The 27,584-nt window shown below is 49.1% G+C and overlaps 1 protein-coding gene, 1 long non-coding RNA gene and 1 pseudogene across 2 annotated transcripts in view; 1 reads left to right on the top strand and 2 right to left on the bottom strand.

Moving 5' to 3' along the window:
• The window catches only part of LOC140711188 (uncharacterized), a 59,566-nt gene extending 47,658 nt beyond the window's left edge, over positions 1–11,908 (top strand). Inside the window, exon 10 of the mRNA XM_073014095.1 lies at positions 11,675–11,908. Coding sequence (XP_072870196.1) covers positions 11,675–11,748 — 74 coding nt within the window. The 3' untranslated portion in view covers positions 11,749–11,908. The remainder of the gene's footprint in view (positions 1–11,674) is intronic.
• LOC140711187 (ATP-dependent 6-phosphofructokinase, platelet type-like) lies at positions 228–11,668 on the bottom strand (annotated as a pseudogene).
• A 504-nt stretch (positions 11,909–12,412) lies between the features above and the next one.
• LOC140711186 (uncharacterized) lies at positions 12,413–27,086 on the bottom strand. The gene is made up of 2 exons (XR_012092337.1): positions 15,200–27,086; positions 12,413–14,923 (listed from the first exon to the last, which is right to left on the bottom strand). It is a non-coding gene; the product is annotated as an uncharacterized lncRNA (long non-coding RNA).
• Positions 27,087–27,584: the final 498 nt, after the last annotated feature.

Here is a 27,584-nt window from a genome sequence, read left to right as displayed (position 1 = left end):
GCCTGCTGCTGTGGTTGGAAACTGACACATGGCAATAAACATGGCATTCCCCTTGGCCTGTGTAAACTACTGGCTTTGTTCTCCTTTTATGACTTGTGCATAGTTCAGTGATCCCTACTAAAAATATTTTTATAATCTTTGCCCACAAAAGTGCTGAGAAAACCATTAGTAGCCACCCATAGATTGAGGTTTTAATCTCCTACTTAAAAAACTAAAACGGAGGACTGTTGGAGTTGTAGGCAAACGTTTAATACACACATCTGAAAGCATGAGACACAGTCCAGACAGCACGCACTGGAGCTGGTGGGGCACACGGTCGGTGACAGGTGCTTGCTTGTTAGGTATTAATGTCAATAAATACTTTCAGAAAGTGCTGATAAATAACTTAAGTGTTACAAAAACAGATGGTCCACGGTGAGTCCAGGTTGCAGGTACATGCAGGCAGGACTGGGTCAGACGCTCCAGGGCTGGGCTGCACGTGCTCTAGCTGGCCTGAGTCCGACACATCATAGTTGTCCATGTACTTGGCCAGGATCTTCATGAGGGGCCGCAGCTTGAGCCACCACTGTTCTTTGGGAATCCTGTGCCTGTGGAGGGATGGGGGGACAGCAGTGAGGCTGGGAGATGCCACGGCCAGCACAGTGAGCCGTCTTGCCAGAAACACGGGGTTTGTAGGGTCGGCTGAATCAACTAGATAATAAAGCCAATTTCAGGGTCAAATGAAACCATTGCTTTTATATTTCTAAAAATTCTTCCCAAAGACCTAGTGGTGGTTTCTTATTGTTGTTCTTTTGAGACAGAGTCTCGCTCTGTCCCCAGGCTGGAGAGCAGAGGTGCAGTCTCAGCTCACTGCAACCTCTGCCTCCCAGGTTCAGGCGATTTCTCCTGTCTCAGCCTCCTGAGTAGCTGGGACTACAGGTGTACACCACCACACCTGGCTAATTTTTGTATTTTTAGTAGAGATGGGGTTTCACCATGTGGGCCAGGCTGGTCTTGATCTCTTGACCTTGTGATCCACCCACCTAGGCCTCCCAAAGTGCTGGGATTATAGGTGTGAGCCGCCATGCCTGGCCAAGACCTAGTATTTTTTAACTGAGCTTCAGAAAATCTAGTTCCTCAAACCCCTGAATGAGTTGCCGAAAGCAACAGCAATGGCCATTCTCCTGTCCTGTACTCACGTTGGCTGGGTTTGCTAAGGCAATAAGACCCCAACTTACTCAAAATCCGTTTGCTTCTTCAGCTCTGCCACAGGTTGAAAAATAAGGTTTCTTTTGCTTATTCCCAGCACACAAACGGAATCATCGGTGGTAAATTTTTTTCCTATAAAAGATTTTAAAAAAGATTAACAACACCCTGTCACATGGGCAGGTGGGAGAGCAGAATCATGGGGCGAGATGAGAAGTGAGATTCCTGGCAACCATCCTGAACCTGGCCTGGAAGCCTGGGGGAGGCTGAGAATGGCCAAGAACGGCCGAGAACAGCTGAGAACAACTGCACAGTGTGGCCAGCGCCTGGCCTGGGCAGCTCTGCTCTTGTGGGATTGCCCTGATGGCTTCCTGGAAAGCAGCTTTTGTTTTTCCTCTCAGTGGAGAGAATTTTTCACTAAATAGTGGAATAGGGAAATTACCTTAAGAAATTGATGCCCACGAATACACACACAGAGGAGTGAGAAACATCCATAGCTAAATTAGCAAAAGAAAATCGATGTAGAAAGAATCAGTCAGTTCTTCAAAAAGACAAACCAATTGAAACTGTTCACATCACTGTTTTTTGTAGACTGTCATTCTTCTACGTTGCACATTGGCAGTGATAATGGTTTGCCCTAAAAAAGCACACACCTGGTATGACTGAAGAAAGCTGAGGGGGGTGGGGGCAAGAAAGATGCTGGCACAAACAGCCACTCAGGAATGAGTGGGGACCAGCCACATTGGAACAATTAACAATTGTATTATACAAAATGTCATGTTTTTTAAAACTTTTCAGTTTATCTAAAGATTTGTTAGAATATGTAACTTACAAAACTGATTTAAGGAAAAACATGCATAGTTCTACAAACATGAACAATTCATTCAGCAGCCAAATCTTCCTCAAAACTGGAAGTTCTGACAGATGGAGTTGCAAGGAGGTTGTCCTAACATACATCCAAAAAATAGAAGGCCCCACTTAAACTGTGAGGGAAACTGCGGGCTGATGCTCAAGATCTCCAGAGCAAAAAGCCTGCACAAAAGAACTTCAGGTTGAATCTAGCAGTGATAAAAGAGAACATGTTACCCACGCCCAAGCTGACCTTATCCCAGGAATCCAAGGTTGGTTAAATAGCAACGCTCAGAGACCAGCAGGAGTTAGAACATCACACGCAGCTCAGTACTGGACTGAAGAAGGAACCAGTATACCCTACTTCTCCCCGATAGGACAGCATTTTCACCAAGGCAGACGGCCTCCCTCCGCGGACCCCTTACCTCTGCCCCAGGCCTCCTTGAGTTTCGCAGTGATCCACTCCATAGCTCTGGCAGAGATTTTGGTTCCAAAGTTTCTATCAAATGGAGAGGGTGCCCCACCCTGTTGGTGGTTAGAGTCATATGAAATATCAGTTATACAGTAACACTTTGTTGTTAAATAGAAATGACGATTTCTATTTCACAGAATTCACGTTTTTATTTCTAGGTCTTTATGGATAGCTGGAACAGAAAAAAACACAATCTCTGTTTCCTGTAGCCTGAACTCAGCCTGTTAAGCAAAAGTGTCAAGTGTTCCCCCTGCCCAGTAAGAGGAGGATTTTAATAAATGGAATGAGTCAACTAACAATCTCCAATATTTTAAAATCTTCAATCAGGATTTCATAAACTCATCTGGGGTGGGGATGGGTCGCAGCTTTAAGAATCTGATAAACGTTGTGGATTCTTTAACAAAATCACACATACGCCTCCTATTTCATCATCATTTCAGGGGATTCATCAGCTCTCTGGAATAAATTCACGGGCTCTGGTTTAAAAGTATAAAGAATAGGAGGTTGTGAGGAAGGAGTGTGTGTGAGTTAGGAATGCTGGACCGCTGTGTCCCAGGCTCAGCTCATGACATGTGTGTGCCTGCATGCAGCTCATTCCAGGTCATTCTGATTTGGGGTGAGTGTCAAGTATATTACATGTCTGATAATCCATTTTAAATCTTAGGAAGCTCCAGTTTTTAACTCGATGAAGTGTTTAATTTGAATAAGCATTTCCAAGTAGTGGGGTTGTCACTGTTTTCATGAAAGCTGACAGTTCCCTTAAAATCCCCATTACTCAAACCTCACCAACAAAAGAATCCTAAAGCTGGTGATGTTTGGCATGACTTAAAAGTTTAGATGATTTGGCTGGGCATGGTGGGGATCACGCCTGTAATCCCACCACTTTGGGAGGCTGAGGTGGGCGAATCACCTGAGGTCAGGAGTTTGAGACCAGCCTGGCCAACGCAGTGAAACTCCATCTCTACTGAAAATACAAAAATTAGTTGTGCATGGTGGTGGACACCTGTACTCCCATCTACTCAGAAGGCTGAGGCAGGACAATCTCTTGAACCTGGAAGAGGTGGAGGTTGCAGTGAGCCAAGATTGCGCCACTGCACTCCAGCCTGGGTAACAGAGCAAGACTCTGTCTCAAAAAAAAAAAAAAAAAATGTCTCCCAGCTAACTGGGTGTATGCATATACTGCAGATCGTTTTGTTGTATAGTGACAACACACGCGACACATAATGTGACACAACAAACTGACACAGGATGTCGATTTCACCTAAGCCCAGCTAACAGGGAGTGATGAAATCTCGTGCTGTGTTGCTCTTTCCCACCCAGAACGCAAATCATCCCTGTGCCCTAAGTCTCCATGCTGTCTGTGCCTCCTGTCCGTGAGTCACTCAGTAGCCGCCTTGGTTATCAGATGGTTATCAGTACCCACCCCCTCATGTATACAGGGGGCGGGTACTATCCCCAGGTTCAGGCACCCACTGGAGACTTGGGACACATTCCCTGAGGCTAAGAGGGATGACTATTTCCTTCTTCCTTCATAAACATCAGGTGCTAATTAGAGAAATGATTTTAAGATATCTAAAAGAGTAAGACTATAAAGCAAAAATTTTAGTTGTCTAAATGCGGGCAAGTCTGTAGAGCAACACACCACGACTCTGTTCTGCAACTGCTCAGCGTATAGTGCACTCCAGCGGCAAAGAAATTACCACTCATCCAGCCCAAAGTCACAGAGCAGAATCTAAGAACCGCAGTGTTACGGTGACCATAAGATCAGCCCTGGTCTCTCACTCACCTGAGCACAAGGCCCCTCTGGATAGTAGTCTTCATTTTCTGCGTCAGGCGCTCCACATTGGACTGGAAAAGAGCATTTTGTTAATCAGACAATAAACTTCTGCTAAGCACCTACTGTGTGCCAGGTCCTGCAGGGCGGGAAGTGCCAACCACACGTGGTGGTGAGCGTGGCCAAGGAGGCTGCAAGCTCTCACAGCTTGGGTCTCGGGGAGCCTCCCCAGGCGGCGAGAGCACGTCTGCAGCAATGAATGCTGAGCACAGGGCACTGATGTGAGCAGCCCTCACAGCGGCCACTAGAAACGCCTTCCGGAATCAACAGGGTCCCTCTGAAGATGATAATTCCGTGACTGGCCTAGTGCTCATTCATGGCTCTATTGCTCCTTATTTTCATGACGATGTTCTCTCGGCGCTCTCAGAGGAAAAGAGCGACCTGTGGCCTTTCAATGGAATCTCCTATGACAGCCTGATGAACAGTGTCTGATCAGAGAATTTTGTAAACTCTCATCGACACACAGATTTCTTAAGGAACAGATTGTCTTAGAAAAGGGTAACATCCTATATCAGATCATCTTGGGAGGATTACAAGAGGGAGGTAATTCTCTAATGACTCATCCTAAGAAAATGGAGATTTTTACATCTAATCAATCTGTCACTGGGCACGGTGGCAGAATTTCACAAAGTAGGAGCCTGGGCGCAGTCGCTCACGCCTGTAATCCCAGCTCTTTAGGAGGCCAAGGCGGGTAGATTGCCTGAGGTCAAGAGTTTGAGACCAGCCTGGCCAACATGGTGAAACCCCGTCTCTACTAAAAATACAAAAATTAGTCGGGCATGGTGGCAGGTGCTGTAGTCCCACCTACTTGGGAGGCTGAGGCAGGAGAATCACTTGAAACCAGGAGGCTGAAGTTGCAGTGAGCTGAGATTGTGCCACTGCACTCCAGCCTGGGTGACAGAGCAAGCGTCCATCTCAACAACAACAACAAAAAATCATAATTTCTCTTCTGAAGCTCTTGCCAGGTTGAATGCTGGTGAGGCAGGATCTTTGGACAGATTTCTGAAATACGGTCATGAGTCACATAACAGGGGGATATGTTCTGAGAAATGCATTGCTAGGTGACTTGAGCCTTGTGCAAACATCCTACAGTGAACTCTCACAAACCCAGGAGGCAGGGCCTGCCACATATCTGTTGTTCCTGACTACAAACCTAAATGTCTGAGACTGTTGAATACTGCAGGCAATTGTGTATCTAAACATGTCTAGATGTAGAAAAGCACAGTTAAAAATATATATATATATGTATATAACATATGTTTTTTAATATATATAATCTTTCTATAAAAGATAAATAACAGTGCACCTGTTTGGGGCAGCTCCAATATCATCTTATGGGACCCACCGCTGACAGAAACATCATGATGAAGTGAATGACTCCACAAGTATTTAATATGACATAGTGAAGAAATTCGTGATTCACATGTCACATAATTAGTGACAACGCCAAGGCCCTTTTTACTTGATCTACTTGGCCCAGAAACAAGTAACATCCTAACCTTTTAAAAGACAATGGTGCCGGGTACAGTGGCTCACGCCTGTAATCCCAGCACTTTGGAAGGCCAAGATGGGCAGATCACGAGGTCAGGAGTTCGAGACCAGCCTGACCAACAAGGTGAAACCCCATCTCTATTAAAAATACAAAAATTATCTGGGCATGGTGGCACGTGCCTGTAATCCCAACTACTCGGGAGTCTGAGGCAGGAGGATTGTTGGAACCTGGGAATCGGAGGTTGTAGCGAGCCGGGATCATGCCACTGCATTCCAACCTGGGTTGCAGAGCAATATATAACATTATATATTTATTTATATAACTAACTAAAGACAATTGTTCAAGTTGCATTTTATCTGCCAAGGCCTGTCATCCTGCATGGAGTTTAGTAACTGAACACTGCAGGGTCCAGGCCTGGATTCTGCTGTGCCATCCAAGCAGGGGCAGACCCCGGGCTCGGTGACACTCTTCCCTAAAAGAGCCACAGATGCCAAAAAACCACGGCCGTGTGTGTGTCAGTTTAGAGGCAGACGCAGCATCAGAGGCCTCAAGATTTAAAAGAAGCTGCAGCAAGCTTCAGAGCCAGTTGCAGACGTGGGTGGTGATTGTTAGCGGAGGCGCTCAAATCGTTTGTGACAGAAGTGAGAAAACATTAACTACACAACAGACTACATCAAAAAAACAAGCTCGTGTTTCACACAAGAGACTAGAAGGTGTCCTCAACCAGGCACGTCCGCCTTCACCTGACACATGGGAGAGGCATCTGGGCAATGCGAAGGGCATCAAGCATGGCGTGTTCTGTAGTACCTGTCTCCATGCCCCCTCGAAAAGCAAACCACCCTAGATACGATGTTTCACTCCACAGCACCGAGTGGATCCAAAGGGGACGGTCCCCCTAGGCCAGCCCCCGTCACATACCTGCAGATCCCTGCTGTCGAAGGGCTCTTCGAAAATGTATGCGGCATCGGCTCCGGCCGTGAGCCCCCCATGTTGGCCAGGTAGCCACGGTAGCCGCCCATGGACTTGATGAACACGCGCCGCTTGGTTCCGCTGGCGGACTGCTTGATGTGGTCGCAGGTCTGGTCACAGAGATCAGTCACTCCAGCCCAGGGCCAGGGTGCACCCACCATCCCAGAGCTCCCCGACGAGTAAGTGCAGCAAGGGCCCCCACCGCGCCTGAGCATGCGGTCCCAGCATCGCAGAGGTGAAGGGTGTACAGCAGCCGGGATGTGCCCTTGGAGTGGGTGTGAACATGCCCCCAACCCCCCCACCCCACCGTGGCAGCCACCTGGAGATGACCTCAATGACCTGTGGTGGGGGCCTGGCCATCTGCCGCTCCCTTCTCCCAGGACCCATAAGAGGAGACTGAAAAGACGACCCCACAAGCCAGCTCACTCCACGCTGCTCTCTGTCCCTGCTGAAGCAGCTTTCACCAGACACGGACACCGTTAGGTGTGAGCTGAGAAGTTAGGGGGCTCTCACCTACCAGCTTAGTCCATGGGAACAGCTGTGATCTTCTATTTTCTTCCATTAAAGCTCCCTGTGATTTTAGATCTGTGGCCATCTTCCATTCATCAGTGAATGTTACGTTTATAGAAACTCTACTCAAAGGCAGACGGTGGTTCTTAGACCCAGGTGCCTGGGGAGTCTTTCGGATGCATAGGCATCAGGTCCCCAAGTGAAATGTCTGCCATCCGCCCTCCACGAGGACCCAAGCTCAGTGGGGAGAAAAGCAGCAGAGAAATGCATCGGCCACCTTCCCACCCACACACGAGTCCGGGCTGCAGCGCCCTCTCCTGGGACTCTGCAAAACCTCTGCCTGGGCCTCAGCTCCCATCCCGGCACCCTCCAATCTGTTCACACAGACTGGAGACCCATCTATAAAAAACATAAATCTGATCCAGTCATTCAAAACCCTTTGGCTCACTTCAAGTACACGTCAAGACTTTCTCGGGAATCCCTGGCCCCGCCTGCTTCTGATACCAGGTCCCGCTCTAGATCCAGCAACCTCAGGTCCTCCTGGGGCCTCTGGATATGCTGGCTGCTGTGTGCATTCAGGTACAGTGGTGGGCGGGAGAGCAGCCCCCAAAAGAATCCCGGTCCTAATGCCTGGAACCTGAGAACGTTCCCTCATGCGGTGATAAAGGAATCCTGAGGACTATCCAGGTGCGCCCTAAGTGCCACCACTTGCATCAGCAGATGAGGGGTGTAGAGGCCCTGGAGCAGGATGCTGCACACCTACATGGGAGGAGGCGGCACCAGGGAACAAGGCGGGCAAGGCCCGCAGCTCTGGGCACCTGAATGGGCCACGAGGGACTCTCCTGGAGCAAACACTGGCCTCAGTCCATGGCTCCTGCCTTCCAGAACTGTGTGACAGTGAGTATTATTTTCCAGCCCCAGGTGTGTGGTCAGGGTCACAGCAGCCACGGAACACACACAGGCACCTTCCTCAGCTCTGACCAGGAGGGAAATGTCATTTTCTCACGAAAATGCCGCCTGGTTTCTAATGGCAAAGTTCGTCTGTCAGGGGTTCTCGGGGCACCCCATGTCCTCTCTTCATAGAAATCACCCTGGAGTCTCTCCCTGCAGTTAGCTCGTGGTTATTTGACTTGCAGTCCTCACTAGGCTACAAATTCCATGAGGGCAGGAACTGTGGGCTGGACTTCCACCACTGCACCATCAGCAGGACCCGGCCAAGCACCCACAGCAGGCGCTCAAGAAATGCTTGTCTCTGAATGACATAAGCACAGTATTCTCCAGCCAGCCAGCCATCCTGGTCAAGGGCTGATCCTGCAGGATTCCCTAACCGGCCTCCATGGGACTCAGCCAAGAGTAAAAGCATGAAGTGGGGGTGTGGACTTGAGACTGGGGGCCACATGAGAGTCTGTGCACCAAAGTTTAACACCCACTGGGAAATTTTCACTTGAGATCTTCGGAAGAAATTTTAAAACACACTTTGTTGAATAAACACAGGCTTCATTAAACCATTCCAACCTATACTTCGTTTCTTTGGCAGATTCTTTTCCTCCCAAAATAATTGGTTGATGTGTTCAAAAGTGAACACGGGCTCTAGTTAGCGGGCCACTTTGCGTTGTGTAGAAGCCGAGATGGGGAGAGAAACAGGCAATGGGAAGAATTCCCATCTTTGTGCTTAGGAAGGACAGAGGACAGAAGCCCGTCAAGGGTCCAAAGAGCCCACAACTGCCTTCTTGAAGGGCCAGTGCAGAATTCTGAGGGTGTCACTGTTCCACCTGTACTGGGTTCTCTCTCTAATTGCGATCTAAGACTTAGGATGTCGTAAGGCTTTAAGACTTGCCCTTTGTCTTAGAGAATCCCGGGCATGGGAAGGAAAATGTGGGTGGGGCATCAGGACCCCCAGAGCCACAAAGCCTTATGGGTTATTTTTCCAACTGAATCTCCCCCGCAGCCCACCCTGAGGTGGGGAATTACTGTCACTCATTCAAAGAATGACATCAACCACTTAATGACAAAAGAATTCTGCAGGTAAGCAGCTCTCCCAAGAGGCTGATTTGTGCCCGAGCGTGTCTGAGTTCTAGTCCCACCAGGCTGCTGCTGTGGGTGCGTGGAACAGCGCAGCGCTGACACCTGAGCCACGCCCCCGATCGTGTGCTCCTCTGAGTGTAAACACAGTGACAGCTGGGACGGAAGAGTCCGCCTTTACTGGAGCTCAGATACAGCTTTCCTGAACTCTCTCATTACCTAGATGGCGTCTTAAACCTGAATTAGCTTCTAAAAATAGCAAGTCCCTCCGGCGGTGCCTCAGGCAATTAGTCAAAGTAGTACTGACAAGAAGAAGGCTGATCCCAAGCATGGCCCTGCCTGCCTGCAGTGTTTCAAGCCTGGACATCTAGAAACTGCTAAAGGAGAGCAAAGCCAGCGATGGCCGGACCCTAACGACATTCAGTGAACAGGAGTCAAGCGCGGGGCCCAAGGAAGTCCATGGAACGAGCCGTTGCCAACCTCTGCAAAGCCAGTAGAGCACCAGGGAACACGACAGGGAGAAGCCCAGGAGAGAGATGGCCCTCAGCTCGAGTGGGAGGCACAGGAGGCTGCAGCTGACCTCACGGCCCCTCCGCTCCCTTCCCTGCACTGGAACTCAGTTCTGAAGGAAGAACCCGGAACAGAACTGCTGTTTTCCGAGGTTCTGTGCCAAGCTGAACTAAGGAGTCTCCAACAGGGCTGGGAGTTTTCATGCAAACTCTGGAGCTGGTTTGGACGTGAACATCTAAGGTAAAGGCCAGCGGCTGCTCTCCAGGAGGCACCAGGCGGCCAAGTCACTGATGTAACCCCATGTGCCAAGGGGGCCACTGTCCCATTTGCAGATGAGGACCCTCTCTGGGTCAGCTTATCAGGGACCGGAGGGGGCCACCATGAGGGTGTCAGCACCACGCCCATGACTGGCAGAATCCACTCCTTCCAAAGCACATATTGGTGAAACTGCCTGCCCAGGAGGGCATGATCTCGGCTCTCTTCAGAACCTCTCGTCTCACCAGGAAGGCTGTGGTTCCAGGCAGTGGCCCCCAGTGGGCACGCCTCTGTCCCAGAGCTCGTACGTACCAGGCACTCAAACCCCTTCCTGCAGGCTCCCACAGCTGACCCTGCGGCCTCGCTACTCAACGCAGGCGGGAGAGGCAGTCTCCAGAGAAATGGTGCTCACCACTCCCCTAGTCTAGCAGGGATAGAAACACGACCCCAAGGACTGGATATATCCTCTCACTTTTAATCAATAAAGACAGGTTCTTCCTAAGGCAGAGAAGCTAAAAAATTTACCCTGTTCTGGCCAGTGTGACTGACATAAAGCCAAGCTAGAAAAGGGTGAGGGGGAAATCTGGCTCATTCTTAACACAGAAGAAACACACTGCTAAAATAAATGAAAGAAAGCAATGGGAGGAAATGATGTTTCTTGCATTTGAAACATCAACTTGCTTTGTTCAAGAGGTTTAAGACACACGTAAGCCATGCTCCACACACACGGCCGGCCGTTTCTGAAGTCAGTGTTTCTGGAACAAAACCCTTGGCCTGCCCAGTGAACATTCACACTGAGCACACTGTCGCGAGGCTGCTTGGCCAGCCAGCAGGGGGCAGGAGAGAGCCGCAGGTGCCATGTGGGGTCCCTGCAAACTGGCCTCACTCCCTCAGTCAAGGGCCTTGCCTCTTGCCAATCCAGGGGCTTCCTCCAAGGGGAAGCGGCCTCTTCAGCTGCCACCGCACTGACTTCAGAAGGCTTAGCCAATGGGACAATAGATTCAACAGAGTTCCATGTTGTTAAGGGAAACTTCTGTTACCAGGCAACCTTAGTATCAGATTCAATGTAAAATAACCAACAAGATCGTTTCCAAACAAACATGCTAGTAGTGCCTTATCCTTCAATGCTGCTTAAACACGGAGAAGAATGAGGAAAAAAGAGCATGGCACTTACTTCTTAAAAAATAACACCTCTTCCAGGTTCCTTTTACCCATATCATAAAGACTTACAACTGGATTCCCTACAGGAAGGTGGAGTGGGGGTGGATCCCCACGCTGACCCAGCCTCCCCCCAGGTCAGTCACCCGCCCCTCACCGCGGGGTTCACAGCTCTCCAGACACTGTCTCCTCAACAAAGAAAGGTGGCATCTCTGAGATCTCTTCACAGGGAGCACCCAAACGGGAGCTAGAGAGACAGACACACCCACAACTGCTGTAAAATCCAGAAACGCAATACATATTTAAGGACTTCATTATTAGTTATTTAAAACTTGAAGAACAAAGTGAGCCTGCTTTTAACCTCTCTGCCACAATAACATCGTGTACGTCTGTCTTTTACCGTTTGTTCCTTCTCCAGCTGCTGCCGCCTGGCTGGCCGCCTGCAGAAGAGCCGCCTCCGGTACTCCTGCGAGGCCCTCGGTAAAAGCGTGAGCACCACGATCACATCTCAGGACGCTGCACACTTTAGGGTCGCCCACAGACCGCCATTGCCAATGCCTGGAAGGCACTGAACGGGCCCTCCTGCTCTTTGTAAATGTCACCTCTCGTAAGCTATGTTGTGTTGAAAATTTTTAACTGCAGTCCACACATACTTCTTTGTTTCTGTCTTGTTTTTATCCTAGAGGCATATTATTATGGAAAATTAAGTTTGCAAGTGTGAAGGGTTTTCTGAAAATCGACTTCTAATCCTGGAAGGACCAAAAAAAAAAAAACTGCCAGATGTGGTGCTCACGCCTGTAATGTCAGCAGTTTGGGAGGCCGAGGCAGGCAGATCGCTTGAGCCCAGGAGTTTGAGACCAGCCTGGAAAACATGGCAAAACCCTGTCTCTACTAAAATTACAAAAAAAAAAAAAGGATTAGCTGGGCGTGGTGACATGTGTCTATTCCCAGCTACTCAGGAAGCTGAGATGGGAGGATCACCTGAGCCCAGGAGGTAAAGGCTGTAGTCAGCCAAGGTTTGCGTCACTGCACTCCAGTTTGGGCGACAGAGTGAGACCACTTCTCAAAAAAAAGCAAAAACTGTATAAATCAGTACAGAAGGGAACTGGCTGGGCACGGTGGTGCACGCCTGTAATCTCAGCATTTTGGGAGGTCGAGGTGGGCAGATCACAGCTGAGGTCAGGAGTTTGAGACCAACCTGGCCAATATGGCAAAACCCCATCTCTAATAAAAACACAAAAATTAGCCGGGCATGGTAGTGGGTGCCTGTAATCTTAGCTACTCAGGAGGCTGAGACAGGAGAATCACTTCAACCCTGGAAGCAGAAGTTGCAGTGGGCCGAGATTGCACCACTGCATGCCAGCCTGGGCAACAAGAGCAAGAGTCTACTTCCAAAAATAAAAATAAAATAAAAATAAAATAAAAATACAAAAAAGAGAGCTAATGCTTTTCATTTAAGGGAAGGGAGAAGAACATTCAGTATTTACACATCTCACGCACACATCTGCAGTGGTGCCCTGAAGTATTCAAAGATACACATTCCTACAAACATAGCTCAAAACCACTCACCAAGTTACATGCTAAAAGCACATGCATTGGAAGAATGCTACATTATATTTTTTAAGCATCTGTATCCAATATTTTAGCATACTGTCAATTTTCTCTTCAGGTGCTGTATGCCTAAATTATTACATCTTTAGTCATTCATTTTAGAATTTATGACTTGCTTTAGACAAAAGAAATATATTTGAACATAAGCTACTAACTTAATGACTTAGGGGAAAAATTACTAAATTAACTTAGAAGTTAAACTTTGCAAACTGAATTTGTTGGACCTCATGTAAGCTAGATCATCAGTTTTTTAAATTGTTGTGTGTTTCCCTTGAGGATGGAAGTCTCTTTTCTCTCATGCACTGTGCACACCACTGCAGCCCGCGTCTCTCGTCCACTGCACCACAGTGCGACCTGCAATTCACACTGTACCACGCCTTCCACACTTTACCTGAAAGTCACTAAGTATAACCAAGGAGGAAATGAAAAGCAGATAAATGACCTCCACCCCCAAATCTAGCATACAAATGTTAAACATTCATCCAAGTAAAACCAAAAACCCCTGTTAGCTCACGATTGTAACTGGTAGAGTTATGTGCATGGCAATTGAAAGTCTCAAGAAAAAGTTTATACAAAAAGACATCTGCAAACATCGACAGTGCAGAGAGGACTTCACTCTGCATCCAGCCTGTCCTGGAAGCCACGGCCAAATGCCAGGTTGTATAGATCCGAAAAGCAGAAAAAAAAACACAAGTGTTGAAATGTGTACAGTCTTAGCAATGTACAACTTCGATGTAGGATGTGCAGAAACCTTGAATTTCCAATCAGAAAACAGGAACATGAGCAAGTTCCCCAGCAGCGCCCACCTTCTGCCTACGCCACGTTTAACAGGAATGCTGGCCACCTCCGGGGGGAGAGGCTTCCTGGTCACATTCGCTCTGGCAGCCGCACAGCTGGCCCTGCCACAAACACCTGTCTAATACTGAAGAACCACCCGCTCCCTGGGCTTTGCTCACTCTAGCCGAGAGAGCGTATTTACAGAGTATATTATCAACTGAGTCCTCGTTCAATGCGTCAAGGTTGTTGAAGGCAGGGCAACCCCATTCCTGGCCCAATTAAGTGAACTGAGCAGAGCAAATGGCCCCAGTTGGATGGCACTCAGTCACGACAGCAGCGGCCACTATTCACAGGGCACTGGCTTCGTGCCTGGAACAGTTCCAAGCATCTTCTTTCTGTCCGAGGAATGTGCACTGCAACCCTGTGGGGCTATTTGCAACGTCCACCAGAGTTCTGAGGCAGCCAAGTCCAGGCTGTCTGTGGGCCTCCCCGTGTGGCCGTTCACATCCCCTGCAGACCAGACCTCACTGCAGGGACCGCAGGGACCGTGGGTTCCAGGGCTGCCTTGAGGCACATGCCCCCTTCGCCACCTCTTCCTGGCCCCTGACACCAACCCTTACCACTGCTGCCAACACTTTATTTTCTCATGGCTCCTGAGGGGCCTGTTCTTTCTGCCCTTCCCTGCTCTTGGCTTGGAGGACGCCCACATCAACGCCAACGCTCACCTATCCCTACTCCCGCGTCCGGCTTGGAGGACGCCCACATCAATGCCAACGCTCACCTATCCCTACTCCCGCGTCCGGCTTGGAGGGTGCCCACATCAACGCCAACACTCACGTAATCACCACCCCTTCCATGGGACTTCATGCCTAGGAGTCTCAGTATCAGAAAGTCAGATTCCTGTGCTTGTTGGAGAATTTCTTCCCATCATGGAAGTGAAGGAGATACAATTCTAGGTGCCTGCAATAACCTCATTTCCACAGCTAAGCAACTTCAGTAGTAGCACAAAACAAAAAAGTTTTTTTTTTTTAACTTATTTTATACAAGCTAAATATAATTTAATTTTTACATCCACGTTCTCATCAGCTCCCACCTGGTGAGCAGGCGAATAGTAATTTTCAAAGAAACAAATTGTTCTATAATTTCAACACTTAGCATTATCACTATTAAGCAAGAATTATCCCAAAAATACACGATCGTGTTCTCACATTCAAAAATTGATTGTCACACAGTGAAATAGCACTTACTGCAAAGGAATGTTTCTTTTCAGGTTTCTGTTCTGGGGAAAAAAAAAAAGATTTCTGGCAAAGAGATAAACCTTAATTATGTAACTATCCAAAATGCGTCCGAGAAAAATAATGTCATCCAATTAGTTCTTTAAAGTGTTACAAATGCAGCTCAGTTTTAATAGTAATTCATCCATAATTATCAAAAGAATCTTTAAAAATCTTAATACTGAAAGAATAACCATAAATGGATACAAAACACAAAGCAGAAGAGTTAACATTTGGGGTAGGTTTTGGCCCATATTTTTAACATATGCATAGTTACTTACTTAGCTGAAGTATATCCCTCTCCTCCTAGGCTCTTCAAGCCTGATTTTCAAACATAGACTGGCTTTTGGTTCATGAAGGCAGCTTTAGAAGATGTCAGGATCGGGCCGGGCGCAGTGGCTCAAGCCTGCAATCTCAGAATTTTAGGAGGCCAAGGTGGGCCGATCACTTGAGGTAAGGAGTTCGAGACCAGCCTGGCCAATATGGCAAAATCCTGCCTATATTAAACATTTTTGTAATTAACCAAGCGTGGTGGCACACACCTATAATCCCAGCTACTCAGGAGGCTGAGGCAGAGAGAACTGCTTGAACCTAGGAAGCGGAGGTTGCAGTGAGCCAAGATGGCACCACTGCACTGCAGCCTGGGCGACAAAGTGAGACTGTCTCAAACAAGATCTTAGCCCTTAGAAAAGGCTGTGAGCATCCCTGGCCCCAGCCAACCCAAGCAATCACATGGTAATGGTTATCATCTGATTTTGACACAATAAAGTTCTATTATCCTCTCTAAACACAATGGTAAACTGTTGCCATCAGCCCACAGAAACTCCCAGCACCCAGTAACACTGGACTAACAAGATTAATGGGCCACATACGCAGGGTTCAGCTGCAGAAAGTGATGGCACCAAGAATGGTGTGTGCTCAAACCAGTCCCCACCCAACCAAGCCCCTTCTCCTTTTCCCCACTGGATTCATCAAATCAAATCTCGCTGTCCTTGGCAAACATACCATTAATTTATTTGCTGCCCAGAACAAAAGCACACTTCCAGTTAACATGACACCCCCGCTATGATAGAACAGCCTTAATTCAGATATGACATGGAGGAACAGAGGGAGGAGGGGTCGAGGGCCGTTCTGGAATCCACAGCTGTTTTCTGGGGAAGGCCTCTGTCCCACCCGAGCCTGACACTCGTGCCACACTGTCCCCCGTGGTGTCTGAAAGCTCCATGAAGACAGGGTCACTCTGAGCCCTTCACACCCACAATGCCAAAGAGGAGCAGGTGTTCAGGAAAAGTCTCCTGCTAGTGCTGAAGACAAGAATAATTCCTCGTGGTGCCCGAATGTCAGGAGAAAACAAGGTACCATGTGGACGCCTTCCAGGTGAATTTTGGAATGACTCTACCGAATGCCACTCATCCTTTTTCAGAACAAAACCAATACCAGAAAACATGTGTCGCCAGCAGAGAGATGGTCCCTTTGACGGCTCACACACACACCTACGTTACACTGAATTTGTCTCAAAAGCCACCCTCTCTGTGCTAATGTAAAAAGTCTCCTTTATTAACCAGTAGCCTTTCCCATCTGGTGCTTTTTAACAAGCAAGACAGTCCTGTAACACTCAGGCAGTCTAAAACGTCAAATGGAAGCCTAGAATCCTCTTCCATGCATCTTCACTGCAAAGTATTTTGACTTGAGCCAAATCGTGCTATTCCTACACCTCGATAGGCAACTCAGAGCTTCCTATTAAGGAGATGCAGCATGATTTCTGCTAGGCACAGAAACTGGTGGGGTGGGCATGGGGTTGAGGGAACATTATATAGAAAGCACACCCCGATAATCATCTGCATGAGAGCCACACTGGCCAGCAAGCCCCGGTCGGCTCAGTCCCTGCACAGTCACAGGTGTGAGGCCTACACAGGGCAGACACCTGGCACTGCTGAACCCCCAAGGTCGTGGCCTCTGCCCCTTCTCTGCTGCCCATCAGTTCCAAGCTTCTGGCAACAACGCCCGCTGCCCCCACTGCCTGATCGACTCTTCGTGAAGAGCAAATGTTGCCAGGATAGCTTATGAGTACATGTGCCAGGAAAGCAGCTCCGACTGACATTGAAACCCCGTTCTCGCACCCCTGGCAGCTCCCTTGTCCCCGATGTGGACATGCTTACAGGCTCTGTCTCGCAGAGAGCCGAATGCAGACTCAATGTTGAGTCAGAAATACACAAAGAGAGTGATGGTTAGGAACTGCCTGCCTGTCCCCCAAAACACAGGTTGAAATCCTCACCCTCAATGCGATGCTGTCAGGTGGTCTTTGGGAGGTGATGAGTTCCCAAGGCTGGAGCCCCATGAATGGGGTTTGTGCCTCAGAAAGGAGCCCAGCAAATCCGTCACCCTCCCACTGTGTCTGGGTCAGAGAGAAGGTGTGCATGAACCAGGAAGTGGCCCGCACCAGAACCCACCCGTGTGGCACCCTGATCCCGCCTTCCAGCCTCTAGAACTGTGAGAAATTCCTGTTGTTCATAAGCCACTCAGTCAATGGTGTTTCGTTACAGCAGCCTGAGCTGCCTGAGATGACAATGCTTCACCGTTCTACGGAGACGGCTACTCCCCTCTCCCAGAAAGAGGGGTTTAATTAAAATCCCTGTCTCTCCTCGCCGCCACCACAGATCTCATTCCCCCACCCAGTAAGCCAGCAGTCGCTAGGATTAAAGGAAAAGGAGGATCGTTTTAGACCAGCCCCTCCATGTCGGTCTGAAGCCTTTGACTTTGCCCACTTGCACGCTGGCCGTGTCACCAGGTTCCCCATGCCAGCTCTGCAACTGCACCGGGTCCCAGGCTCTGCACAGACTTCTCCAGTTGCCCATCCAGCACACCCATTTCCCCTTCTCCTTTGCAGATTGTCCTTCAATATCCAACCACCCTCTCTGCAACCCAAGGCCTTTTGATCCAGCCATGCACTGGAGTCCTTGGCTCAGGTAACCCAGGCCCAAGCCGTTGGCACCTACGATCTACTGGTTGTGGGGTCTGCACAGCCACTAGCTGCCCCAGCCACACCAGGGCCTGGGAGGGGAGGCAGAGGAAGCTCTGAAGTTGCCAATAGTCACGCGGGGACAGGGGTCCTTGGGATGAGGAGGATGTCATGGAAAGAAATTCAGAGAAAGAGCCCGAGGGCTGGACGGGTCATGCCCAAAGCCTGCACTGCTGAATTTTCCAGGTTTCTGAACTCAATCGCTGACCCACATAGCACACGTTTCCTGAGTGCTGACCCTGTGTGGCATTGGATACGGCAATAAAGCAGGACCCCCACCTCCCCCCGTCCCCCACATACATGGGGCCTCCGTCCTGGCAGGAAGTCAGGCCTGGGCACCCAGCTGGCACAGCGAGCCTGGGAATGGGGCCATTTCAGATGGACAATGGGTGCAGCCTTGCCACAGCCCAGCAGTCACCTGCACTGCCACAGCCAGGCTGAGTCTGGATCAACCGCACAGAAACCTGACCCTCTCAAGGGCACGCCTGCGCTCATTAGGGAGAGACACTGTGTCCTGCTTATCTCCAACACTATCTCTGCATGTCTAGTTACAAACGGATGACACAGTCTCGGAAGCACATATCCCAGGCCTCCCCCTGCTCCTCTCCTTGGTGCCATTGACGGGAAGGGGCCGGCATGGCCGTGAGGTCGCATACCCACAGCCACCCTGCCGCTGAGAGGTGGGCCTTTGATGGTTACTTCTGCCAAAGAACCCGCTCCATCTTGGAGCACGTCATGGCGGGCGGGAAGCTCCGTCCGGAGAAACAGCGATGCTTCTCCCCAGGGCCAACGGAGGGCACCCCCCACCCTGCATTCAGCAGCTTACTTACATTCTGGAAAACATCTGAATGAATGGGGAACACTAAAATGAAAAGAAAATTTAGAAGGCTGTGTGAAGTCTCAGCGAGTCCAAAGGTTTCTGAACCAAGACTGCTGGGGTCGACGAGCTTACAGGGAAAGTTTCCACACGGGCCTTCAACAGGCAACACTCAGCAGAGAGCGCCACGCTCTGGGCAGAACCTCAGACACCACAAAGTCACATCAGAGCCAACAGCAACTGAAATACAGCTCTAACCCTAACCCTTCCACAAGTTTAAATTCAGCTGAGGAAACCACATGAGACTCCTAAAAATAGGAAACAGTATCTGAGTTCTTAAAAAAAAAAAAAAAAAAAAAAAAAAAAGGCCTAGACAAACACGCACACCCCTGTAATGCAGAGTCAAACTTTCAAAACCACACATTCACATGCAGTGAAACTGTTGGCAACTATAGTAAGGCCAGAAGATCCCTTTTCCATTTAGCTCTTTTTAAACAAAGCATATGAGGGGCAATCAGCTTTTCCAATAGTAAGAGATGGCATTTTCCAGACTAATCCAACTTCACCTAGAATTTAAAACCACGGAATTCACATGTGCTAAAGGAATAAGGATATAAAATCGTGCTTTTCGGATATGCTACAATGTAAGTTTTAAAAGGCATATCATCAAATGCACTTAAATTTCAAACTCCTGCAGTTGCCCAAAACCCAAGCGTAAAAATGCGTGCTTATGGTCACGAAACGGAGTCAAGCACAGCAAGGAAACTAAAGCAGGAGTTACCCTCCCAGGCTGGCGCCCTGCTCAGAGGTATGTAACAGTCTAATAACTGAGTCCAAGGGTGGAAGGAAACCACTGACCAGCACTTCACATGCTGGGAAGCAGGCAGGGCCGTGTGGGCACCCAGCTTTGATTTGCTGTTTCAGATCCGCATCACCCGCTCTCCTGCTGGAGGCAGCACCTTGGACTCCTGCAAAGGCCGGCGTTCAGATGCTGTCGGACCCTGATGGAGAGGGGCGGATTCCAAACCCACCAATAAAAAAAAGAATAAAAATGAAACCTCTAAAACCAATGCCTTATTTTAGGGCTTTCTAAGATCTTCAGTCCAAAAAAAGTAGTAGCTTACATTTTAGAGTGTCTGAAGAAACATTTTTTTAGCCCATTTTTAAACTAATTATAGTTACTATTTATTAAAAGCCTGGCCAGCAATCTGACCAACACGCTTTTTCACATGACCCTCGCAGGGTAACAGTGCCAGGCTTCCTCAGAAGCAGTGTTGCTATTACTGGCTCACCTGGTGCATGTGCCACTGACCCACCAGAGGCTCCACCAAACCCTGAAGCATTACAGTTGCCTTTCTGCTCACGTAGCACGTCACAAACAAACAGCACCGACACGCCGCACACTGATAGTTTTACAGTTCACTTAGACTTTGACGCTTACACATTCAGATAGCAAAACATGCCGGTGCTGAGGAGACAGGTGTCAGCACCTTCTCCTGCCCTCTCCTGAGGCGAGGGCCCATAGACCCTGGCACACAGAAGCCCAGGCTTTCTTCATAGCAACCCCTGGCCGAGATTTCTTGAGTCTCTGGCATGGAGGCTGTGTTTTCAAAGACAACGGCAGCACCTCAGAGGGTCCCAGTGGGGTGCAGCTGTGGCCATGGGCACCACACAGAGCAGCGTCTGTGGCTGCTGTGATGCCAGAGACATTTCATCCACAGCACGTACTGCCTCCTAACCAAGGCTTGGACAACAGAAATCCCATTCCATAAACCATCAATGGCTGAGGAAGCCATCTCAGAACTGACGTTCCAGTGGCTCAAATCTTTTGAGATGCACTGACTTATTCAGAAAGGGATAACAATTCTTTGTAATTGGAAAGAAGCTAAATGTTAAGACTCACTTGGTTGCACAGAGCCCAAATCAGCATCATCTGAGAATCTGGAATTCCATGTATCCAGGGCCCCATCTCAGAGCCGCCAAATCAAACCCAACTCTCGTGGAAGGAGGACAGGCACCATTTGGGGGGGGGGTTGTTTTGTTCTGTTTTTTGAGACAGCGTATCACTCTGTTGCCCAGATTGGAGTACAGTGGCACGATTTGAGCTCACTGCAACCTCCACCTCCCAGATTCAAGCAGTTCTCCTGCCTCAGCCTCCTGAATAGCTAGGATTACAGGTGCACACCACCATACCCAGCTAATTTTTATGTTTTTAGTAGAGATGGGGTTTCACCATGTTGGTTAGGCTGGTCTCGAACTCCTGGGTCTTGTGATCTACCCTACTCGGCCTCCCAAAGACAGGCACCTGTTTTAACAGTCACTCCTGCTCCCAGCCACAACACGACTGAAAGTCGGCAGATAATTAACTGAGCTGTTGATTCTCTTAATCAGAAAAGACTTCCTAAATCTGAATACTTCTGCCAAACATACATTCTCTCCTCTGCTTACAAGCCGTGAGCATGATATAGAGAAGTTTTGTTTTGTTTTTCTGTGACAGTCTTGCTGTCATCCAGGCTGGAATGCAGTGGTATGATCTCTCCTCACTGCAACCTCCACCTCTCAGGTTCAAGGGATTCCTCCTGCCTCAGCCTTCAGAGTAGCTGGGACTACAGGTGGGCACCAGTTCACCCCGCTAATTTTTAGTTGAGACAGGGTCTTACCACATTGGCCAACTGGTCCCCAACTCCTGACCTCAGGTGATCCGTCCACCCCGGCCTCCCAAAGCGCTGGGGTTACAGGCATGAGCCACCATGCCTGGCTGAGAAGTTTTGACAGAGACTGAGGGGAGGCTCCTGTCTCATCCTGTGACTTCCACGTCCCACCCAGCTTCCCACACCAACTACGATACTCGAAGCTTCACAGTAAGGGGGCAGCTGCATCCCTGCAGTTCTCTGCACTAACGCCACAGCTGCTTGAGCTGCCACAGCCCTGGAGCTGCCACTCAGCCTTATGGTGTTGGCACAAGCACAGCAGAAACTACCGAGCCCCTAAGAGGGAGGAGTGGGGGCCCAGGGGGGTGAACCAGGAGGGAGGAGTGGGGGCCCAGGGGAGTGAACCAGGGGTGAGGAGGGAGGAGTGCGGTCCAGGGGAGTGAACCGGAGGGAAGAGGGAGCAGTGCGGTCCAGGGAGTGAACCAGGAGGGAGGAATGTGGTCCGGGGGATGAAAAAGGAGGGAGGAGTGCAGTCCAGGGGAGGAGGGAGGAGGGAGGAGTGAGGCCCAGGAGAGTGAACCAGTGAGGGAGGACTGTGGTCCAGGGGAGTGAACAAGGGGGCTCTAGGGGTAGCAAGTTCACACACCTCAAATACCTCCCAGATCCATCCCCGCGCAGGGAGGGAACGGAAGCCACGCAGCACCTGCAGCGCTTTTTCCTCGCAAATGAGGAGTGAGGATACCGACTCATGCATGAAATCAGAGCTAAAGTTCTACTGTGGTGGGGAGATGCTGTTCAACAAGTTTCATAGACACAAATGGGAGCAAAAAGAAACCAATCATACAAGATCAGTGGATGGAAAGGGATCAGAAATTTAAGCCTGTAACAAGCTTTCAGAAAGAAACTTCACTTGATCTGCAAGATGGTTGTGGCTCTGCCTGATCATTTCTGAAAATGTCTAACCCGCGATGTGCCATCTCAGAGCCGTTCAAGAGGAGTAATAAAATCAAAACACCAAGGCACGCTCCATATTTTAGATGGCCTGCAACAGTACGGAAATGAACAGCGGTGCCAGAGCTTTCAAGTTTGTTTGAAGTAAATTCCAGCATGAGGGCACCATCTTCCTAGCTGTAGCAATGAGGTGGGCTCCTCTCACCGCATGGGAGAACAGTTTTCAGGTAAGGTGCTGCCAAGGGTCTGCAAACCGTGATCCCCGAACCAGCCTTGGCCAGAGAACCAGAAGTGATTTTTACACTTTGAAGTTTTAACAAAAGAAAAATATGCAGAGACTTCTGTGGCCCACAAAGCATAACACGTTGCCTACCCTGCCCTTTACAGGAGCTTCTAAGCTGTGTTGTCAGTTACAAAGTGTTTCTATAAAATAATGTCACTGAAGCTCAAGCATGCCAGGAAAAGTCACACTTGTGAACAACCCTCAATGGAGATGCACCATCCTGTGTTTCAGATTTTAGTTTTGTAAAAGCCAAAATAAGGGAGGTAATTCAGCTAAGTATTATAGTAACACAATTTGAGATACATAATGATGTATGACAACAGAATAATTGGCATTCCTGTGAGACAATAAACTAGCTCAAAGTCAAACACAAAGTAACAAACCAAAGCGTATTTTGGCCTCTCAAAGTGATCAGTGAAATTGGGAATAACATTCAGTTAAAATGATACTTCAAAAAAAAAAAAAAAGCAAAAATGAAATAAATACCACTACACCATCACTCCTTAAATTTATTTAACTACTGCTGCAAAATAAAGTGGAAAGACTTCTTACTGCAGGGTAATAACCGGCCATTGTCACGATGACATAGACCACTGTGCCAGCTCAGGCCCTCCTGCCCACAAAGGCAGGGGGATGAGGAGAAACGATAGCCAGAAAGAAAGGGACAGGGCAACCTTGGCCTACTCAGCAATTGTAACCTCCCGCCTTTCTTCTGGACTTAAAATTTTAGAGCCATCTGGGTTTATCTTCCTATGTCCATAAATCACAATGCTTCTGGCAGCCAACTCCTCTCGGCCTTCCCCAATGTTTTAGGGTCCCATCAGCTCAACCCTGGATAGTATCAATGGCCTCAGAGCTCCAGCCAACCTTGCACTCCACAGGCAGATGTATGCCAAGAGCTACTCGAGGCTGCCACTGCCATGACCAAAGGTTTTCAGAGGCAGTCACAAGCACTGCACAAATCTATGTGGCTTCACCAGGCACAAAGCAGCTCCAGCATTCCATCCAGCCTGCCACTGCACCATAGCTGTGAGTCTACGATGTGTCAGGAAGGGAAGGAAGTCACCATGTAGATCATCTTATTTAAGCTTCAGTGTCACAAGGTAGATTTTGTTGTGCCCATTTTATGGATCAGGAAACAGTTTTAAAGAGGCCAAGCACAGGGCCCTTCTGACACAGAAGCAAGCCCCGCAGAGGCCTGGGCATGACCCCCGCCCCACGCTCCCTGGCTCCTGAAGTCTACTCCTCCCCCATGGGAACCTGATCCTGGGTCTGCCTGAATTGCTGCCATTCCTATGATGCAACCCACATCTGTCCACCTCCTCCTTTATCTGTTTCCCACAGCCCCAGAGACATGTACTCTTCCATCCAGCCAGTCAGACGTCACACTTCAGCACCCGCACCTGACACCACTTCAGCCAAAAGCTTTTCTTAAACTTCCCCCAACACCTGCTGGTCACACAGGTCTGCACCTATCACCTTTCTCACACGAATTCTCACGTATTCCTGTGTAGCACCATCCAAATGATCATAGTCTGTTGAGAGGGGTAAGCTCTGTAGATAAGTCCACATCCTACTTTGCTCTCAAGCACACAGTGTTGCATGAGACAACCGATTAACAGCAAATTCATTTCAACACATTTCCATTTGAAGAAATGTAGAGCATAGAACTCTGGTCATAATTAAAAACGTGTTTCATTCGTCATTAAAATTCCATGTACTGCTGCAACAGCAACACCCCCTCCTTGCCAGGCTCTGCTCAACGGACATCATTCTCACAGCGCACGGACTCCCATCAGAGCCCTGGCAGCAAGAGCCCCACAGGCTTCCCAGTGCCTTGGGCTGCGGCTTCCACGCTGGGCTGACACTGGCCTAACAACATGACAGCCACACGACAGGAGTAGTCCCCCAACAAATACAGAATCAGAAGCTGGCCGACTGCTCTGTAGAATGGAGACATGTTAGTAATCCTTGACATCTGCATTGAAAGGCTGCTCAGCTAAACTGGGAAAAAGCCACAAAATAGAAAGAACCCATGGGGAGGAGCACTTCTCTCTCCAACCTGACAGCAAACGGTGGCTGTGCAGACGACCTCTTCGGGATAACCGTCGACTGTATCTCAGGTCAGCAACAGCTCTGCTAAGGGCCAAAAAATCAGCTCCCCCCCGGCCCTCACTTCCTAAGGGTTAGCCCTCCCAGGCCGCCTTTCCTGGAAGATCAGCTTTGACACACCCACGAGGGTCAGGAACTGGCTCTGGGGCTCATTTCCCAGGCTCCTGCCCACCGCCCTCTCTCTTCCTCCTCCCTCCATCTCCCCTTTCACTTCCCTTCTCGCCTTTCCTCCCCCTCCCTCATTTCCTTTCAGCCATCACCTTTCTTCACTGCACCTCCCCATCCAATTCAGCTGACACATTCTCAGGTCAGTAGAGGGTTTTTTTCCACTCTGTTTTTATTGTAATGATCTTTCTTAATGAACAGAAACCTGTTTTGGACCATGTGGATGCCACCTCATGATCAACTGCTGCCCCGCGGCTCCATGCCCACTCAGTGTCCTCACGGCGGAGGTGCCCAGCAGTATGGCTGTGACCAGGGGTAGCAACATGGGACATGGGAGAGGTATCCCAGCCAAGAGGCCCTGCAAAGCCTCCCCAGCAAACCGGAGCAAGGCCCAGGGTGGTAGGGAGAGCGCCGTGCTCATGATTTAGGCAGTTCAGCTTCCACAAACTGTTCATCAACTGCAAATTACTTTGTTTCCATGGTTACAAAAGAACCATAAGCATTCTGAAATATGTTCTTTGTTTCATGTTTGCAAAATCTAAGCAACATTATAATAAAAATCACTGAATTCTGCCCGAGGCTCTAGGGTGTTTTCCTCTCTGAAAGAAGCCCCTTCTGGGACTCTAGGGGTGTTTTCCTCTCTGAAAGGAGCCCCATCTGGGACTTGGGATTGAGTGACAGCCTTCAATCACGGTTATCCTGGTGGTAACAGGGAAATCCTCAGCCTGCCAGGATCTGGGGCCCTCAACAGCCTCACGGCTCTACATGCCAGTGTTCTAAGGATCACACATGTGCAGATAGCGAAGCTTGCTACACACATGCCAGGTGCTAACAAGCCCCAAACATCTCACTCATACTTGCTAACCACATCTCTTCTCTCAGCCTCCACGGCGTTTCACACTCTGCCTTTACATAGAGATGAACCATGCATCCTGAGCGCCACAAAATGTACTTAGAGGTTTTCTTTTAAAGTTATTTTTCAAGATTTCTAAGTTGCAATACTTAAAAGCTTCTGGAAAAAGAAAGGAGAGAGGTATCTGGAAGATTTATACTAAATGATTTTAATGTCTTTTGATAAAGTTAAATAAGGTCAGCCTTGAAGTAATGGGTTCCACTACTATGAGGCTGTGAATGAAATCCATCACACCACGAGACAATTGAATAAACAGCAAGGCTGCACACATAGGACGCAGGGAGTGAGCCAGCCTGACTAGTTGTCAGGTACTGGGTCAGTTCTACCCAGTTCTTCCCTGGTCCCAGTGGAGATGAAAACCTGCCCTTTAGAAGCCTTCAATCCCCCAAATTTCAAAATCTAAACCTCTCCAACTGAGGCCTGAGTCCAAAAATCCACTGACATCATAGCATGCATTACGCCAGCTGTCCCAGATGCTATTTGGCATCAACGATGGATATCCTGGAAGACAATTTTTCAGAGAGGTGGTTTTGAAATAAAACTGTTCGACCTCAGGTCAGGCATTGGATTCTCATGAAGAGCACTTCCAGGATCCCTCACAGGCAGTTTACAATAGGGTCTCAGGGCCTAAGAGAACACGCCGCTAATGAGAGGATCCCAGAGACTAGGAGAACACACGCGGCTTATGACGGATCCCAGCGGCAAGAAGAACACGAGACTAAAGAGAGGGTCCCAAGAGCCTAGGAGAACACTCGGCTTACGAGAAGGTCCCAGCGCCTAGGAGAATCTAAATGCTGCCGCTGATCCAAGAGGAGGCAGAGCTCAGGTGGTCATGCTCACTTCGCCCGCCACTCACCTCCGGCTATGACCCCGGTCCCTAACAGACCATGGACCAGCACCAGTCTGCAGTCCAGGACTAAGCCCTACTGGCCAGCACACACACACCAGCCCAGGTGGAGACACTACTCGTGACCCTGGCTGGGCAGGAAGGAAGCCTGAGGGCCATTTCCTGACCAGGATGCCACACCCCCGACCCAAATACAGAGGTTCCCCATAAAAACCCACTGTACACTCACCAGAAAACAGAGCCACACCTGGGCAACACAACGAGACCCCCCCATCCCTGCAACAAAGAAAAGAAAAATTAGCCAGGCATGCTGGTGCGCGCCCCAGGTCCCAGCTGCTCGGGTGACTGAGCGGGGAGGATCGCCTGAGCCAGGGATCACGCCACCGCATGCCAGCCTGGGTGACAGAGCAAGACCCTGTCTCGGGAAATATAAATAAACTAAAAACCAACAGAAACTGGGTGCATGTAGGGTGGAAGAAACGCCGCAGGAGACTAGCGAACGGCACCACAGGGTTTCTATCAGGAAGAACAGCACGTCTCCCAACCAAGTGCTCCCGCCCTCATGAGACCCTGTGCTTGGGAAGCACCAGCGAGGCCACGTGGCTGGCCTCTTCCTGCTTTAAATCAAGTGGAACCAGACGCTGTGATGACACACAGGGACTATGACAAACCCTGGAGGTTCTAACTGAGAAAACAATGACATGTGTGAGTTCCTATGACAACGTCTCAAAACAATGGAAGGAGGGTACCGTTTGCAGATAAGACAACTTCTGAAGTCTATTCAAGTGTTACCTCTTGGGAAAATAGGGAAGACTCATTTTCTCCATAGACAGCGCACACACAGCACTTTGCCACACATAATACAAGGCGGTTTATGGCAGTGGCCGCATATTTTCACGTGTATCACC

Source organism: Chlorocebus sabaeus, unplaced genomic scaffold (assembly GCF_047675955.1).
Source record: "Chlorocebus sabaeus isolate Y175 unplaced genomic scaffold, mChlSab1.0.hap1 unalloc_scaffold_255, whole genome shotgun sequence".
Taxonomy (NCBI): Eukaryota; Metazoa; Chordata; class Mammalia; order Primates; family Cercopithecidae; genus Chlorocebus; species Chlorocebus sabaeus.
Note: the sequence above shows the minus strand (reverse complement) of the source record. Positions and strands in the feature narration are given on the sequence as shown.